General features: G+C 38.5%; 1 protein-coding gene across 1 annotated transcript; it reads right to left on the bottom strand.

The window, feature by feature from the left end:
- Positions 1 to 421: 421 nt before the first annotated feature.
- Positions 422 to 15,882, bottom strand: MTRF1L (mitochondrial translation release factor 1 like). The gene is made up of 7 exons (XM_088537062.1): positions 15,564 to 15,882; positions 12,868 to 12,947; positions 11,447 to 11,630; positions 4,485 to 4,648; positions 3,630 to 3,747; positions 1,062 to 1,198; positions 422 to 642 (listed from the first exon to the last, which is right to left on the bottom strand). Exons 1-7 carry the CDS (start codon positions 15,856 to 15,858, stop codon positions 427 to 429), a joined length of 1,194 nt encoding a protein of 397 aa, XP_088393188.1. The 5' UTR covers positions 15,859 to 15,882; the 3' UTR covers positions 422 to 426.
- Positions 15,883 to 18,283: the final 2,401 nt, after the last annotated feature.

Here is an 18,283-nt window from a genome sequence, read left to right as displayed (position 1 = left end):
TCACTCATACATCGTGATCCTCCAATGACTCTTAACAAAACAACACTTTTTTTTTTTGTTAACTCAGGCAAGCTACTGCTGCCCAAACTACCGTTTGAATGAAAACTGGGACCAGAAATAGCTCACTTTTTTTCTGCCTACCTTTTGAGAGTGGTGTATCAGTATCTTCTCCACGGAGAAAGTAAAAACGGCAAGCACTTCTGGACCAGTCACATTTACTTTTTAAGTGTATTCCTGCAGCAATAATGTCTCATATAAAGTCTTTTACTCAGCAAGTAAAAAAACTGTTTATCGATTAGGAGGAAACAAGTTATGTTGCCTTTCATGATCTGAAAAGCAGTTCCATCTTCTGGATAGTGCTCCAACAAGCTCTTTGGCACACAAATGCCGGTATCTGTTGCAATATGGTCTGACAATGAGCAATGTTCAGGTTGGATTTATTTTTTCACTTTCTGAAATAATTTCCATTAAAGATTCATAATCAGCATATTCTCTCAGGGATTGTATCATTTCATCTAGCATGTCTTCCCCTAACATGAAGCATTCAATATGATGCACAGATCTGCTTATCCTGTGGTCAGTAATCCGGTCCTGCGGAAAGTTGTATGTTCTGATCTTCTCTGATCTTCCTTTAGTCCCAATCTATCAAACAAAAAGAAGTGGTTCATGATCACATTCTTTTTATACAAAGAATGAAGTATGGCTTAAGCATCTGAATATAAATCCTTCTCTTCCTTTCATAAATATACAAAATACTAAGACCAGCTCACTAATTACAGTAATTGTGGTTAAGTATCTAAAAGACCAGTTTTACTACATCTTTCTCTAATACTGTTCTGGTTATTCATGCTCCAATCCAGTTTGTTTCACTAGGCTGCTAGAATTTCTCTTCTGCTGATCTATGTTGCTGACCTAGAATGTAATTTTTATTTCTTTGTCTCATACAAGTCCTTTTTGCTCTCCTGTTCCACTACAGTTCCATTTCCCACTTGCAATAAAACAAGAGTTACCTCTTACACATACACACATACAGAGTTATGTCTTTGCAAGGTGAAACTTACCTGAATCTTTCGGACACTGTTCCGCTTTTTGTTTTCTTCTTCCATTTTGAGATTGTATAGTTTGGCAGAAAGCATTTGCATAGCCTTTTCTTTGTTTCTTATTTGAGACCTTTCTTGTTGACATTCAGATACGATTCCTGCAAAAAAAAAAAATCACGAGACTTAACACTTAATAGTAACACATACAAAAAGGGTTTCACAAATTCTGTAAAATTTTTATTAAAGATTAAAATAAACAGCTTCTTTCTTCAACAAATATTTTGGAGACTGAGAATGTAAAAGTCTCAGGTTATTTATATCTCACAGTAGAGCTTGGAGGACAGGTGAGTGTTGAGTTGTACAGCTCTTGTAAGCCATAAAAAAAAGAATCTAATTGGATATGTAACAACAAAGTAAAATCTACATGAGGTGATCTAACTGTGTCTTCTGACAGAATAATATTTTAACGTCAATAATTTTCAATCACAATTCAAGTAAAATTAGGAGTTAAGAAGCAATATTATGCACTGGGCAATAAGTATATGTAATATGATCAGACTATACAAAAATTGGCAACATGTTCTTCAGAAAAGGTATACATTCTCCCTGCCAAAAACTTAAACCAAAAAGAACTAAGAAAACGAGATGGAAAAGAAATACAGCAAAAAGATAGTACAGAGTAAACAGCCATTTGGATTTACCGTAAGTAACTCTGGTAAGCTTACAGCATACTTAGGTAAGTTAACATAATATGTGTGTATGAAATAGTTGTTTACAGACAAGTCTTTCTGTCAAAATAAAGGCCTGTGAACAGAGTTAATACGAGAGAAATAGAGGAAGTAAGAGCACAGTTGTATAGAACTGAAGATGAACAGCAAAGAAAGAATAGGAAAATGTCAAGAGATTTAGGGTAAAAAGTTCTGTGAATCATTCCAAATGCATAAACACAAAATCTTTGCATGAAGATTTCTACTACTATTTTAATATTTTAAACAGAATTCTGTCAATTCTACTGTTTACTTTCTATTTTATTGAGGTGATGTAACAAGTGTAGAATATATTACTGTATTCTACAAATATGAAGTAATGGATGGTAAAAATCTGGATATGTGGAGGTAAAAAGGACTCAAGATTACCTTGAGGTCCTAAAGGCTAATATTTGTGGTAGAGAAAAAGATGACATAAAAAGCAATGAAAGTCAAGGTAGCTGTTGTGGATTGCTCTGAAAGAAGTTTAAAAATGTCAATAAAATATACAATGGCTCTAATCTGAGGCTTTATCTTATACCACCTATATTTTCTCTGAGTTCTGGGAATGGGCCTCCTAACTACATCTGCAATGTATGGGAAAGAAGCCAGAAGACAAATAGAAGTTGCAATGCAGAAGAGACTCTGGAGTAGATAGCACCTAAAAGAACAGTTTAAGAAGGAAATAGAGCAATCTTTCCTTCACAGACTATTCAAGAGAAGTCAGGTAATCAGATCCTAACCTACTCTATTTCTTCAATTCTTTTTCCACTTTTTAAAGCTTAAGTGCAGCTTTTTCATAGAAATTATTTGGATGCTTTTAGAGTATAATGAAAATGAACAGCTTTTCTGCTGAAGTAGGTAGTAATCACAGTTACAAAAAAGGGGTGAGCACAAAACACTAAAAAAAATTAGAATACTATTACTTTTTTGTATGTGCAAAAATGATCATTTCTACTGTCATCCAGGTTGGAAAATAAATTAGTTGTATAAAACAGTTGTTTTCTAGAAAACAGAAAGCTCCAGACATCCGTTTTTTTTTTGGGGGGGGGGGAGGGCGGGGAGGTTATTTTAGCCATTTTATTTGTAGCAATAATTATTTTTGGGATTTTGGTTCATAATGAATAGGATGCACTATTATCTTGATAGTCTCACCTGCAGCTAAACACATAATCTGTTGTTTTCTAAAGTATTATAAAGGTTAAAAAAAGATAAATTTTAAAAGAAAGATTTGGAAATTATTCTATACTTGGTAGCTGTCCTAGAACTTTTCAGTCTTGATTTCTGACGTTCGGTTAAATTAGTCATACACTTAAGAGAAAAAGAACTAGATAATTTTTGTAAAATTTTTGGTAATTTTGTGTCATGGAGATATAGACACTATCAATTGTTTTATATACAGCTCAAGTGAACTGCTGTTTCATCAGGCCCTTTGCAGATAGATAATTTTGTTTGGTAATTCTTACAATGAAATTCAGGAAGTCAGAAACATACAAAGATCATAGAATCGTTATGGTTGGAAAAGACCTCTGAGATCGAGTCCAACCATAAGCCCCTCAACACTATACCTGCTAAACCGTGTTCCTAAGCACCTCATCTACATGTTTACTGAACGCTGCCAGGGATGATGATTCCCTCACTTCCCTGGACAGCCTGTTCCAATGCTTTGCCACTCTTTCCATGAAGAAATTCTTCCTAATGTCTAACTTGAACCTCCTCTGGTGCAAATTGAGGCCATGTTTGTAGATTTTAGATTTCTTAGTAAGCAAAATTGGTACTGCATTGCAATTATGACAGTAGTTCTAAAATGACGATCGTGTGTTAAAGGAAAGAATTAATCTACCTGTTGGAATATGAACTATCCGTACAGCGCTGTCGGTGGTATTGACATGCTGGCCACCAGCTCCGCTAGCTCGTTTAGTGTCTATTCGTAGATCTTTTGGATTAATTTTCAGCCTCATCTGTTGTGGGAGACAAAAGAAAAAAGAACACATCTATGTTCTTTCTTTCAAATATGCATACTGGCTTTATTTTATTAAGCCTATATATTCAACTTTTTTTTTCCATAAACTCTTTTTTTTAGAAAAAAATATTAGTGGTAGTTCAGACCCACTTTTAACAAATACAACACATCTTTGTAAGCAGACTGGAACAAAACAGAGTGGAAGCAGGGAAGTCAGAGAGTAGTTTATGGCATAGCCATCCCTTAATGTCCATCTTTCCTCTCTTCTGAAAGTTCTGCACTTCCTCACAGCAGAGTTAACTAATATTTGAACTTGCCAGATGAGTTTTAGCTAAAATGGAACATATTCTGGACTCTGGAAAGAAGCAACATTTTCTGGGTGGAAAGACTGGAGACAACTCGGGAAGCAGAGGAAGGAATAATGCACTCATCAGTTCTCAACAAGAGACAAAACATCAACAACAAACCCAAAGCTATGATGTCATTGGTAATGAAGCAAATGCAGTAAGAAAATACATTTTAGAAGAGTAAAATGTGGATACTATAAAAATGGGGAAAAGCATAGATTTCTAAGCCAAATCTATGAGGTCTACACCAATTCAGTCTTTGCTACTCTAAAATCTGGAGTTTTTCATAAAACATGCATGCCAACTCACAGGGCAATTTTAAGGTATCTAAGTTTTAAGTTCATTGCCAGTGACGTTTTTATCCATGGTAAATCAATTATACTAATACCTCAGTGGGTTGGGGTAATATTGCGACAGTCATTGTGCTGGTGTGAATGCGTCCTTGCTTTTCTGTCTTTGGCACCCGCTGAACACGATGCACTCCTCCTTCAAATTTCATGCATTTGTACGCATCAAGACCAGCTATACTGGCAACTGCATGTCTTAGGCCACCTTAAATACAAAAGAAAACAGATGTAAAGTTGTAAAAAACTGTTGGTGCTATCCTACTATAATTCTAACATTCTATGTAGACGTCACTGTCATTTGCTTTTTAAATAAAACAAGAAATTTGCCATTTAAATGCTTAGTCAGAATTATAGGCAAAATGGAAGCAAACTCTAAACAAAAACAGACATACAGTTTCTCAAATAATGGGCTGTCAAATTAATTTAATGGAGGCAAATTTAACTTATCTATATACATAAAAAGATTGTTTATGAACCATGAAATTATGTGCATAAACTTACAATCATCCAGCACTAATAGAACTCTCACTAGCACCAGTAGGAAGTTTGCATAAAGATCAAAATTTGAAAGTCACCTTTCAAAAACTGTCACCAGTCAAAAACTGTATCATCATTTTACTGTTGTTCAGGAAAGGACCATACTTGGTAACATTAAGACCTTTCAAAAGATCAGAACATTCAAAAATTTTAACTTAAAGATGACTATTATTTATACTTGTTTTTCCCCATTCTCCCCTCATCTTTGCTCTTCCCTTGCTCTTTATCAGTTCCTTGATCCAGTTCTCAGTACAGTGCATGGTGCCCCATGAGAACAATCAAGGAGATGAAACAGTGAGAGAATATTGCCATTGAAGTCTTGCAACATACAGCTAGGAAAACTGGAGGCACATATTTCTCTGAAATCCTGTTTAGGCTGTCTACAGACTAAGTAAAGAATCGCTGCATCAACAACCTTATACCATAGGGACAAGATAGCAACTTTTAAAAATTAAAGTGAAGACAATACAGAATTTGAAAAAGCCACCAGAGCAGAAGAAAATCATCAGTCAGGATGCAGGTCAGATTTTTCACCTCTACTGAGCAAATTTGCATATGTTTTTGTTCTACTTAAACTTAATATTCTCCACAACTTTACTAAAATTTATTTTAAAGTCAAGCTTCTGGAAAACAGCCTCTATTTTTTTTACTTCCTTTCTCTTTCATCTCATTTTTGATCTTGTGATTTTTTATATTTGGTTCCTACTTGTACAAATCTTTACTGCTTTGATTCAAAAGCAATGTTCAACATTCCTAATGCTTTAGTGATTTAATTTACAGACATTGTCTACTATTAATTCTGCAAGATTAATGTATCACATGTAGAATAAGTATGACCACAAAGCAGGTATTTTAACAAGTAAGAATATCTGCCAATATCTGCGTTTTAAATAATTAAATTTCATTCTGAGAACTACTGTAAAATCTTTCTAATATTATACAAACACCATTCCAATGAACAAAAGGATTCTTATACAACCTAAAATAATTTATGTAGTTGACTACACTGTTAGTATTGAAACATAATTACTCCTTTACATATAAAAGCAAGTACTAAAAGAACCCATAATAAGCAACCTCTGCACCCGAGCATGTGCAGGCAATGTCAGAGAAAAAATAATGTCAATGTCCACAATGCTATAGCACTACTGACAAGTATTCATTATGTAATAAACAGTTCATAGCAACAGCTAATGCTCTGCCTTTTCTCTCACACTTATCCTGGCACTGACATATATACCATGGTATGGTCTGTCTCCTGAGCTGCAGCCAAATCTGTCACTTGCTTGAGAGAATTTGAAGTTGTAGTGATTATATGTGTGTCAGTGGTACTTATCATGAAATGTCCAAGAAATTGGTTGAAAAGACATATAACTAGGCCATACTGTTTCAGAGATACATTTACCAGCATATATGGTAATTTCCACATTAGTATGAAATGCAGTAGTCCAATAAAACAGACACAAACTGTGGAAGAATGGCCTGAAGAATGAGGACCTTAGAGAATAACTAGGGCCTAAAAGAACTTTTGGCATTACAGAAGCTTGCTTGGGGTGATACACAGTTGCCACTTCCAGGATGGTTGGTACGCACACGGACTCAGCTCCTCCACACTTCCCTGGGCAACACAAGCCGCCCTCCTCGCAGCTGTAAAGGGCAGTAACAGCGGATGGAGCAGAGCGAAGGCATCGCGGCCAAACTCTGTTGCACTCCCTGTGCTGGGCCGCTCATGAGCTGCACAGCAGCTGTCCAATGGGAGATATACGATAACATGTGCGGTGCTGAGCCAGCAAGGGTGGCAAATCACTCCCTTGGATGAACTTTGCTTGAACTTTGCTTATTATAACGTCAAAAGACACCTCCATCCCAAAAGTAACCCACCTCCAAGGTAACACCACTCCTCACGGAGCATGCGCTCTAGATTTTCGATTGACTGTACCTTTAAATGAAAGCAAGAAGCTTTTTCCCCAATCAATAACAATATTAGGTATGACTCTAATCACTCAAGCTCCACTTGAATGTAAAGAAAAGTACAAAAGGTGAACTAGGGATGAAAAGGAGGGAGGGAAGAAGCCTTTGTAACTGGGTTCAGTCCGTCGACTGAACCCCCTTTCCTCCCCTCGGATTGGAATGCCCCCTGAGGAGACTAAGAAGTGAGAGGGAAGAATCCATCACAATTCCAGGATCAGTTGACGGATTTATCTCCCTTTCCTTCTCTTGGATTGGGACACTGGCTGAGAAGACTGGAGACTGAGAGCCCTCTCCTATCTTCTGGGGTGAGTGATGATTGCACATTTGTACATCAGAGGTAGCTAAAAACCCCACACTATAGTAGAGAATTTTCTGTACTGACATCGGAAACCTGCTTTGTAAATGTTGCATTTGAATAAATCCTATTGTTTGTGAACTTGGCTACTTGTTTGGGGGGGGCGATCGGACCTACAGTTGACGGACTGTTCGTGAATCCGATACTGCTAAAGTCGAGCTTATAGTTGATCACAGTATTTGGGAATTTGATTCGCTCCTGCGAAGGTGATCAGACCTATGGTACACAGACTGTGAATCCGATCCTGCCAGAGTCGGGCGTATAAATAACACAGTATTTGATATCTCCTCCTTCCCACCACCACTACAGCTTTCAAACTGCAACATTTTACACTACCCTTTTACCAAAAGGTTTTTACACATCATTAGCCTGTCAAACAGATCTCTTTGGATGTTGCCAAGCATATCTTTGCCTCTTTCAAAGAAAATATTTTCTTCTATCCTGAAAAGCTGATGTGCACAGATCAAGGTGTGAATTTGCACTCTCATTTTTTTTTATGTGACAGTTTACAGAGACAGAAACAAGTGGCTCTGCATACCACCATAAGGCTGGAAGTAGAACATAAATAGTGATGTAGATTTGTGTTTAATGTGCATCTTAGATCTTTACTTTGCAAAAAGATATTCTTTGGGGTAAAGCAATAATGTCATTTAAGTGACCAAATTGATCCTTATTTCTAATTCCCTATATCTGCTTCTTATTTACAGCTTTGCTTAACATCCATTTGGTCTGCACATGCTCCTGTTCAGCTTTTAGTTTAATTCTGGAGATCTATGAAGTGTAGGAGCTGACATTTTAATGTAGGGCCATGATTTTGCTCATGCAGTTCATAAAAATATAAAAAAATACGTGTGGATGGGACACAATAGCCTCCATTAACAGCAGATATCCTTAACTCAGTTTTTCCTAAACACAGGAAAGTCACTTTGGACATTACGGTTCACTCTGGAAAACCGTTTTAAGTAGCAGTGCTTCCTACAGTCCCCCTACCTCTCAGCTTATTCCCAGTCCCACAATTCCTGATAATATGTAGACATGCAATTGAATAATATTAGAAAATGCACTGTAGGAGGTACACAAAGGGTAGAGATGCCTTTACTTGCCTCTATATTGACATCGTAGCTTCCTAAACTTTCCATTTCATTACACAGGCAAGCAAACAGCAAGACAAAAGTTTACAATAGATATGTACTGACTCAGAAAGCAAGAGTTTCAAAAGGAAAATATGACAGGATGCTAACTAGGTTAAAGTATTACTCTAATCTATAAAACGCATCGGAGGGTGTGGGGTTCACTGTTCATCTAAGAATGAGCTTTCACCAAAAGCATATTGAAACACCACACCCTTTCCCTTGCAACTACAGAATTGCAAATTAAGTCATATATGACTTAAAACTATCCAATAGATTTCAGGCCAAATCAGCGGATTGATCCATTAGCACTATGGTGTCAAAATCACTAGAGCTGAAAGGAACAAGAGGCTGGCAACTGGGGAAGCTGAAACTGCCCTGAGGCTGACTGAGAAGCTGTGCTCTGGAAGGTGCAGTTGTATGTGATGGCCAGGTTCAGCTCATCTAAACTTTGCTGGAAAGGGTAGCACTCCTTCCCTTTCCACATGTTGACACATGTCGAAAGGAGAGGACTCAGCCTCTTCTTCATAATCTGTTTACACTTATCTAACCTTAGTATGTTAATGCAATTTGCTAAAAGGTTAACACAGGCTTAAAGGCTAAAAAGGCTCAGTTTCTGCACATGTTTGCCTAGTCATAAATAAGGATAAACAAGACTTTCCCCTTTCAACACTGAGCTGTGCTGTAACTTCGTCATGTCTCTATCTTCACGTAAACTGCGCAAACAGTTTACTTAAATGACCTCTTGACCATAAAAAGAGCTTACTGGTGATAACAAGTCTACATAGATAAGAGTAAACTCAATTCACAAAATTTAAAAGTGTATTAATCGAAATAATAGCAACTTCTCTAGAAGGAGATTTTGAAATGGTGAAAGAGAGACCTCTGATTCAAAAAAGTTGAACTGAAGTTACCTACTAAGAAGAAATCTAAAGAAGGCTACTGTTTAAACAAAGTTTACAGACTTGCATATATAACTTTTTTATTAGATTCTATTATGTGTTTTAATAAACCAGAAATGTAAGTGAAATCCATATTAAATTAAAATCAGTAACTTTATCTTAAATTTAAAATCACTGAAAAGTAAGCCAGTTGGCTTGAAAAAAGTGTATCTGTATATGCAACAGGCATCCTTTTTTAGGATGTATGAAAACAGAGAGTAAATCAAGCCTGTACTTAAATTTTTAAGTTCCCAAGTTCTGATATCCTATTGTACTGCCCCATCCATACCATTTTTTGAACATTATCCTCATCTTCAATATGTAACAATGAATCAAAAGCTGTACTATGTCTAGAAAGGTCTTAAGGCATGAGACTGAAAGATCCTCACTAGAAGTGGACATATAATTCAATGACAACAGAAGGTTTTTTAGTAGAGTTGTGGATATTTCTTTTGTGTGAATTTCTACAGAAGAGAAATAGAAGAGATTCAAAATGTTTGAAAGTACTATTAAGTCAATGACAAAGGCAAACAGATAATGCCTAATGCCATGTGTTTCCTATGTCTCCAAGCTTACTAAAATCTTTCTGCAGCTGAATTAATAAGCAGTTTTTTAAACTTCTCACCTTACCACTTAGGTGAATTCAAACTACATTTCAGTTATATCTATCCATTAAGAGTATTAAGAACCAAGGCATAAGCACTAATTAAAACTGAATAATCCATCAATATAAAGAAGAAGAAAAAAAAAAAGCAAATGCAGTTAAATTTTCCTAACTTCTTATAATATGTGTATTCCTCCACAGGAAAATATAGCTTAGAAAAATGTGTCAGCTTTACTGATGACACAGCATGGATATCAGCAAGTATGCAGATGTGTTAACACAGACAGATTCTGCAAGTCCAGACTCTTAATAACAGCTTAATATTCAATTTCTCAGTTTGAAGTTGCAATCCCTGTCACCTTATCTTCACTGCCATGACTTGGATGAACTCTCACAGTTGGCTTTAGATGATCAAAGGTTCTTGCTGCTAGAACAGGAGATCCTGGTTTTCTCACGGCCATACACTAGCAGCCATTCATTTCATCTTCTCCTGCCCCTCATGAGCATTTCTCCTCCTCCCTTGTGCTGGATCACCTGAAAACTAATCACATTTTTATGCCCTGTTTTCTAGTCAGACTAACTTCCTGAAAGACTCTGAGCAGTCACGCAATCACAAGCGCAAATGCAAAGGAGTCAGAAGAACACAAGGACAGGAGGGCAGCCTAAAATTTGTGAAACAATGTTTCCAGCTAGCTTGATCAAGCTAGAATTGATATGTGCCACTATCAGACTTTCACCTGTTATGTAAAACTTCCAAGCCTCTCCTTTGTAATGATACAGTTTCATGAGATGCAGTAAACTAACTCAACAGTGCTTCATCACATAAAGACCCTATTTTTCACCAGCCACAGGTCGCGGCTCATCTTATGCTAGCTCTAGGGCTCATGATTTGCCTCATTAATCAGGCGAAAAGCTATCTCAGGCATAAAAAGGATCATCTTTGACAGTCTAAGTGAAAGGACATCAGAAAATGTATAAGAAAATATGGTAAAAATGTTCAGACAGGTGCAAGGAAGGAAGAGCAGAGAATGAAAAAAAAAATCTGCTCTGAGAATAGTTTTGATTATACAATTTTCCTGTCTCTGCCAAGAAAGTCATAATAGGACAAATATTCAGCCTGCCACCAAAGTGATCCGTAAGTTATCAAGTAACTAAACAGACCAACATATCTAACCTGTTATTATAAGAAAATAAAGCTAAAACATATTTGTCTCACTTGCTCGATCCAGTTTCATTTCTACTTTCCTACAAAACTTTTTTTTTGTATTTTAGTACTTAGCAGTACTTTTCAAGTGAAATTCCATTCTCAAATACAAAAACTGCAGAAAATTGTGTTCATAAATTAAAATAATCTTTGATTCTTAAACAGATCAATGAAAAAGTCTCCTGTAGACAGCAAACACAAGCGTCATGAGTTAAATGACTGAGATTAAAATCACAAATATTAAGTATTTTCACTACTGACCTAGTTCACTGGGAAAGTATTCTAGTATTTCAAATCTCCACTTTCTATAGGCAGCATATCGTTGATACATATTAAATATCTCTGAAGTGAACAACATGGCTTCCTGTCCTCCAACTCCAGCAGTTACTTCCATGACAAGATCACTGTTGTCTGTTTCTTCCGAAGGAATCAAAAGCAACACTATCTGTGAATACAAAAATATGCATCTAAGCTTTCAATTGGATATCACAATCCACCACTCAGATGAAAAGCCATGCAAGATGAAATCTCATCCAAGTCTGCAATCATTCTATGTGGCATTCTGCAGTATCTCATTGATTTTCCAGAGAACTGGGTTCCCAGGGCCTTCTGATGCCCGTTGCATTAATACCTGGTCAGGAAGAGGGAGGAGGGAATCTGCTCCCTGTCTCTTTTCACATTGATGGAAGTTTTTATTCAAGACCTATAAAACTCTACAGAACAGGAGCACTGTACAACTGTACCATGTTGTACACCATAGAATACACACTGATGCTTGCAAAAAAAAAAAAAAAAAAAAAAAGAATGTCTCTCTTCACAACAGATTCCTTTTTAATCCAATCTCAGCTCAGGAATGAAGACGGTATATATGCATATTCAGGATTATATTCCTTCAACAAGAATTCAGCTGTAATTATTTTCTTTTTAAAAGAGAGGTGCCCCTATATTGATCTGAAGAACTGAAAGATCTACCAGAGTATTAGAACCCCAAAAATGTATAATAAATGTTACAGGCTATTGGTTACAGGATGATTTGTAAATGTCCATCTACTAGCTTTAGGTGAAATCTTTTTGTAGATTTCTCTTTCCCCTTTTGCTACATCCTTTTTTCTATAAATATTAACAAAAATGATTATAAAATTACTGTTGTACCACTGTTGAATGAATAAAGAATATGAAAATATGGGCTTCTTCACCAACAGCAAAATTGGAAGTCTTGTAATAAGGTGTTTATGTGCAGAGAAATATTTTGACACAACATACCATAGATACTATGTAGAGCCTAAATAAAATAGAAGGTCTGAAACTGGATACATAGTTTTAAAAAGTCATTTTCAAAACCTGTTTATGTGTGATACTATACAAATTCAATGTTACCAAAGCTGAGCAGTAGACATCCACATACACTAATACAAAACAAACTACAGAACTTACCCACCAAGTTTTATTGATTCAAAGAGTTTCAGATACAAGTAGGCATTCACAGACTATCTATGTATTGAGTCTGCATTTTTCATTTTCCTTAAAAAATGGGCAGTGGTTGATACTACAGTTGGGAGGGAGAGGAAAGGGAAAAGAGGTTTACATACACAATCGCATATATCTTATTTTGATGAGAGAACACCTTGGCATTTCATATTTAAGAATGAAAGGGCATCAAAGGCTTTTCAAAGGACTCTAACCTGGTGTTTCAGTTCAGCTATCTCTTCTTGACAGGAAATGACTTCCCGTTCAGCAAGCTTTCGCAAATCTTCATTTTCATCTAAAATAATACAGCATGGTTAATCATCAGACTTAAAATCATTGTCACTCTCAGAAAATCTTCTGAAAAATATTGTCTGAGCAAACTACTCACCAAATAAAAAAACACACTAAATCTGTGAGGGATAAAAAAAAAAATGATCTGTAAAGAAGAACAATTTTTGTTAAGAGTGTTTTCTGATGTTGTTCAAGTAACAGACATGGGATGCCTGAGTATAGGAAATTCCCATTAAATATAAGGAAAACCAAAGGTTTTTTTACTGTGAAGATATTTGAACAGTGGTACAGGTTACTTAGAGCAGTTATGGAGATATTCAACTTCAGCCAACTTCAGAGATACTGAAAATCTGACTGGACACAGTGCTGAGTAACCTGCTCCGGCTGGCACTGCTCTGAGCAGGGGAATTGCAGAATGTTCATATCTCCCTTCCCACCTCAGCCATGCTCTGATTCTACAAAGTTACCTTCTGTTGCCCAATATGGTAGGAATATCAAAGGTTTAAAGAGCACAGAAGTCCCATAACTGATGCTTTTCATTAAAAAGACTGTTTTTATTTCTGTCAAGTTAAGCCAGAACAGCTGCAAAACTTCTAATGCATCTCATCACTGAAAACAAAGGCGTGAAAAAACATTTGCATAATAAGAGGAATTTGATATTTTTGAAGCGTTACTTGACTGATCAACTTTAACACTTTATGATTACAGCTGTTTTTCTGTGCTACAATTTTAATACATTTAATACATTAAACCCTTCCCCTCCCTTTTTTTTTCTGGCCATTTCATGGCCTTGTAAAGCATTAAATAAACAAAATCCTTATACTGAGGTTGTAGATTCACATAGATTCCTCAGTTACAGCATCAGCTTAAGCACTCTCCTATCTGCACTGATTCAGCTCACTTTCCCAGAAGAAAGAGTAACCTCCACAATTAGAAAATGTCACTAATAAAATGACACTATTGCACAGCCAGCCAGGGAGCAAGCTTCTACATGAGCTTGGCTGAGACTGGTGGTTTAGCCTCAGGGTAGCCACATACCTTTTCAGCACTGCAGCTGCTGAAACAGGCAGCAACAATTTTAAAGGAAACTTAGACTTTATAGATCAGGTTTAACACTGCTGAATTAATCATTTTTTTTCAACTAACTCCAGAAGAAGGAAGCTGAAAATATAACGGTATGTGCGTGTACAGTTCAGTAGTCGTAACACTTTAAGCATGGAGATTTGGCTATCTGTAACCCTGCGTATATTTTAAGAATAATTAGTGATCTATTAAGGGCTAGTCATTAACATAGGGCTTGTAGCAAAAAGGACAAAAATTAAGGAATGACAAATTCAATACAGTCAAACAATACACCTGTGCTGTATCTTTTAAGACATAATCTATTTAACTGCACTTGCCCATTTTAAAGTGCAAACATAAACTTAAAATCAGTTAGCACATTAAATATATTTTAAAGGATAAGCTACAGAAGTGCTCAAAGTTACTGTTGTCCAAGCACTTGTAACCACTTCTAAATCAGGTAGCGCTAGCCACTTCAGCAAGTTCTGAAAAGGTGAAGAAAAAGGAGAACCTCCATTGACATTGCCCTATTTCAGGTCACTGATTAGTGGGTTTTTTTTTTTTTTCCCTCCTCTCTCTTCCACACTGATTGACTTCTGAATCACCAACCACTGTTAATGCTGCTTTATTTAACCAATATTTAAGGAACCAATAAGCAATGATTTAACGATTATTTAATGTTCTAGGGAATGTTTACTGGTCTGTGTTGTTTTACCACATTTTGATTTCTAGTCACTTTCAAAATGCAGTGTGATGTAAGGAAAAAAAATGTTCACTGTGTGCTAGAAGCACACTGCTAGCATCACAATACAAGGTTAAACCTTGGTATGCAGCATAAATATTAGATAGACGTTATGGCTTCTTAAATGAATAAGCAGGTATAGCGGTCTTTCTTCAGAGCAGTGAGTAAAGAAAATATCTGCAGCCAAAAAGTATCAAAAAAAAAAAGTTTTATATCCCAATAGGATTATCTCAGTTTTATGCAAAAGCAACACTGATTCTACTCTTCCTTCAAATGGCAGTAGTTTCCCTTTGCCTTCATAACATTTCTTCTGTCTGTAGATGACTCTTATCCGCTCACACTAGTCCACATTTATTTTCATCTTTTCCCCAGCTCATGAGGTTTTCTTGCCTTTGCCGTAGAATATAAAGGGAAACTGCCCTGAATTTTCTTAGCTTTTCTTATCTCCCTAAGAAGCAACGGGAACAAAACCACGTATTTCCGGGGTAGCCGCCGAAGCCTCTCCGGGCCTGTATAAAGCCCCCTACCGTTAACCGTCATTTCAACGGTAACGTCCCCGTTCCGCGCACGCGCAGCGGCGCTGCAGGTGCGCGCACACGTGCGCGGCGCCACGTGGCCGCCCACGCCCCTCCCCCGGGGCTCTCCTCCAATCACGGCGACCTATGCAAATCGTCCCCCCCTCGCTCCCGCCCACCCAGCTCGAGGAGGCCCCGTGCCAGCGCGGGCTCTCCGGGCCTTCCGTCCCGCCCCGCTGAAGCCACGCGGGGCCGGCTCGGCTCGGCTCGGCTCGGCTCGGCTCACCTTACCTTACCTTACCTTGCCGCGCCAGCTCCTGCGTGTCGCGCAGCTCTTGCTCCTTGTCGTGTAGCCGTCGGATCCGCGCCGCCAGCTCGGGCCCCGCCCCGGCGCCGCCCCGCGCCCTCTCCTCCAGGAGGCGCCGCACGGACGGCGCGGCCAACAGCTCGTCCAGGCGAGGCCCGGCGCTGAGCGGGCGCCGCGGAGGCGGCCGCCATGGCCGTGGTGCCGCCGGCGCTGCGCGGTGGCCTCGCGGGGGCAGAGTGCCCACCCGGCACCCCTGTGCCACGCGCAGAGCCCGCGAGAGCAGCCGCATGCGGCACCCGGGCCCGCCGCGCCGGCCTCCGCCGCCGCGCCGGAGAGAGCCGAGGGCGCTCGCCGCCCTCCACTGCGCCTACGGAAGCTGCCGAAGGGGCTCGGCGCCCTTTTCGGAAGGGATCGGGACTTCACCGGCCCCTTCCGGAAACAAACGAAGGGGTTCGGCTGACGCGGGCGCCGCGGTTGGCGGCCAGGGGGCGGGCGGTGCCCTGATTGGCCGGAGGCCATGGGGCGGGAACGAGGGGGCGGGACGGGCGCGGGTAGCGCTGTGCGTGAGGGGAGTCGGGGCGGGGCCTGGGCGACGTGCCCGTCCCTTGCGCTGTGCCTGCCCTCCTGCGTAGGGCAGCGCCACCCGTCAAAAAAACGTTTTTTTTGTTTGTTTGTTTTTTTGTTTGTTTTGTAACCACTGGGGAGACAATAAATAAATAAATAAGCCGTTACGAGATCCTTCATTTCCTTTATGCAATATCAGAGGTTTAAAAAAGACTTCCTGGTAAAAGAACCCCCCCGCCCTCCCACACCATGGGTGCTGAGATTTTAACTGTTAATTTCCTTATTCCTGTGGAAGTTGCAAATTCTTGTGGAAGTGTATGTGCATATTCATTCTGCATAGGAAACATGGGGGGAAAAAATTGAGAAAATTTTGAGAAAAAGAAATAGGCTATTTTTGAAGTATGAAAATTTCAGGAATTTGTCAAAATTTTAAGCCGCAATGAAAGAAAGGTTGAGCTATTTATTTAATAAAGGTGGTGTGATAATTCAGTGAGATGTTCTTGACAAACCACTTCTGGTATCCAGACAGCTTGGCCTACTGGCTTTCTTTTAGATAGCCTCAATAGTAAGGTTCTTGGCTGAACTCAAAACATAGTTTAAAAATATACTTTGTTATAAGAATGTACAGCTATCCATAAAATTGTATTAAACAATGTTTTGTATTACAGTCACCCAAGGAATCAGAGGGAGGCTGGCCGTTCCTCCTTTCTTAACAGGACCAGATAATACTCTACAGCTAAATTAACACTGATGGAATAACAGTAACTTTGCTCATGTATTAAATTAGGAAATTGTCTGTTTCATAAGTGGCATGTCAAAAGTCAGGTCTTGCTTATACCTCTAGGCTGCTCAAGTAATTAGAAATCAAACCTTTGGGTTTCCAAAATAGAACAAAACTTAATGGTTATGTTCAACATGAGAATATATTATTTGAAGTATTGAATATTAAAATGAATGTTTGATTACAAGCACTGCAAGTGCACCACTTTGGGCAAGATTCACTGACAAAGAAACACTGTAACAGTAAAATAAAATTACACTTACAGGTCTATGTGGAGTTTTGTTTTTTATTTATTTATTGGAGCTAGTCTGGCATTGATTCCTAGAGCAGTGTTTATGTAATCTTATTCCCTGGAAGCTTTCCTCCAACTCACTGCTACCAATCCGTCCATGAAGATCACTAAAGTATGGTGGATAATGTAGTATACCTGTAGGAAGAAAATTGAATTTACACTGACTGTCAGCCTTTGAATCATGTGAATTGTGCCTGTCTTAAACTGGAAGGATGGGTTTATACAGACTAATTCTTTATGGTTAACAGAAGGGGCAAAATCTGGCCCTTGGCATATAGTTAATGTTTTTATCTCCCCAAAATGCAGATGGTGCTAATGGCAGCTGATTTTTGGCATCGTTATTGCCATGTTCTTTCATCCCACAGACATCACTTCTGCTGCCAGAAATATTCAGGACACATGTGAAAGAAATTAAAATTTTGTCGCTGCAAACGTACTCAGGCTATGGGTGAATGGGGTGAGAGCACTGTCACTGCAGGTCCTAGGAGGCTATAAAGCCCTGCTCTTGTATGTGTACAAAAAAATGATGACATTTGGGGTTGAGAAAAGCCTTGTTTGAGGACGATAGTCAGCCATGCTTTCAACCAACTCAGAACAGATATTGCAGCTGTCTGTGTACATGCAGCCTGAGTTTTTTGCCTTGTTGGATTCGGTAGGGAGTCAGACCATTGCTGGATATTTTATTAGTTAGTTGGATATTTACCCGCAAATACTGGCAGGTTGAACTTTATTGCTTGTGGTATAGGGAGTGACTGAAATTTAGAGACTTTTTGCTTTTGGCTTGTTTGGTTTTGAATCAGTGTGGAATACATATGTGGAATACATATCCTAAATAGCTTTTACAGGCACTCACTATGCAGAAATTGCAGAAGTTGCTAGGACTCACAGCATGGTCAATCCCACAAGCTGCTCTCACAGAACGAGCTTCACATCCTTTTTAGATGCTCATTTCACAGGCAAGCACACCTTGTGTTCACATTTGACTCAAAGGGGAGAAAGTTTGGCATCATGTGGCAGTTTAAATTATTTAGCTTAAATGTATTTTGTGAGCGCAACCTAGCAGACCCTTCTGCATGC

Source organism: Tinamus guttatus, unplaced genomic scaffold (genome assembly GCF_059628265.1).
Source record: "Tinamus guttatus ecotype Peru unplaced genomic scaffold, ASM5962826v1 Tinamus_guttatus_pri_ptg000716l, whole genome shotgun sequence".
NCBI lineage: Eukaryota > Metazoa > Chordata > Aves > Tinamiformes > Tinamidae > Tinamus > Tinamus guttatus.
The sequence above is the reverse complement of the archived record's forward strand: the minus strand, read 5'-3'. Positions and strand labels throughout refer to the sequence as shown.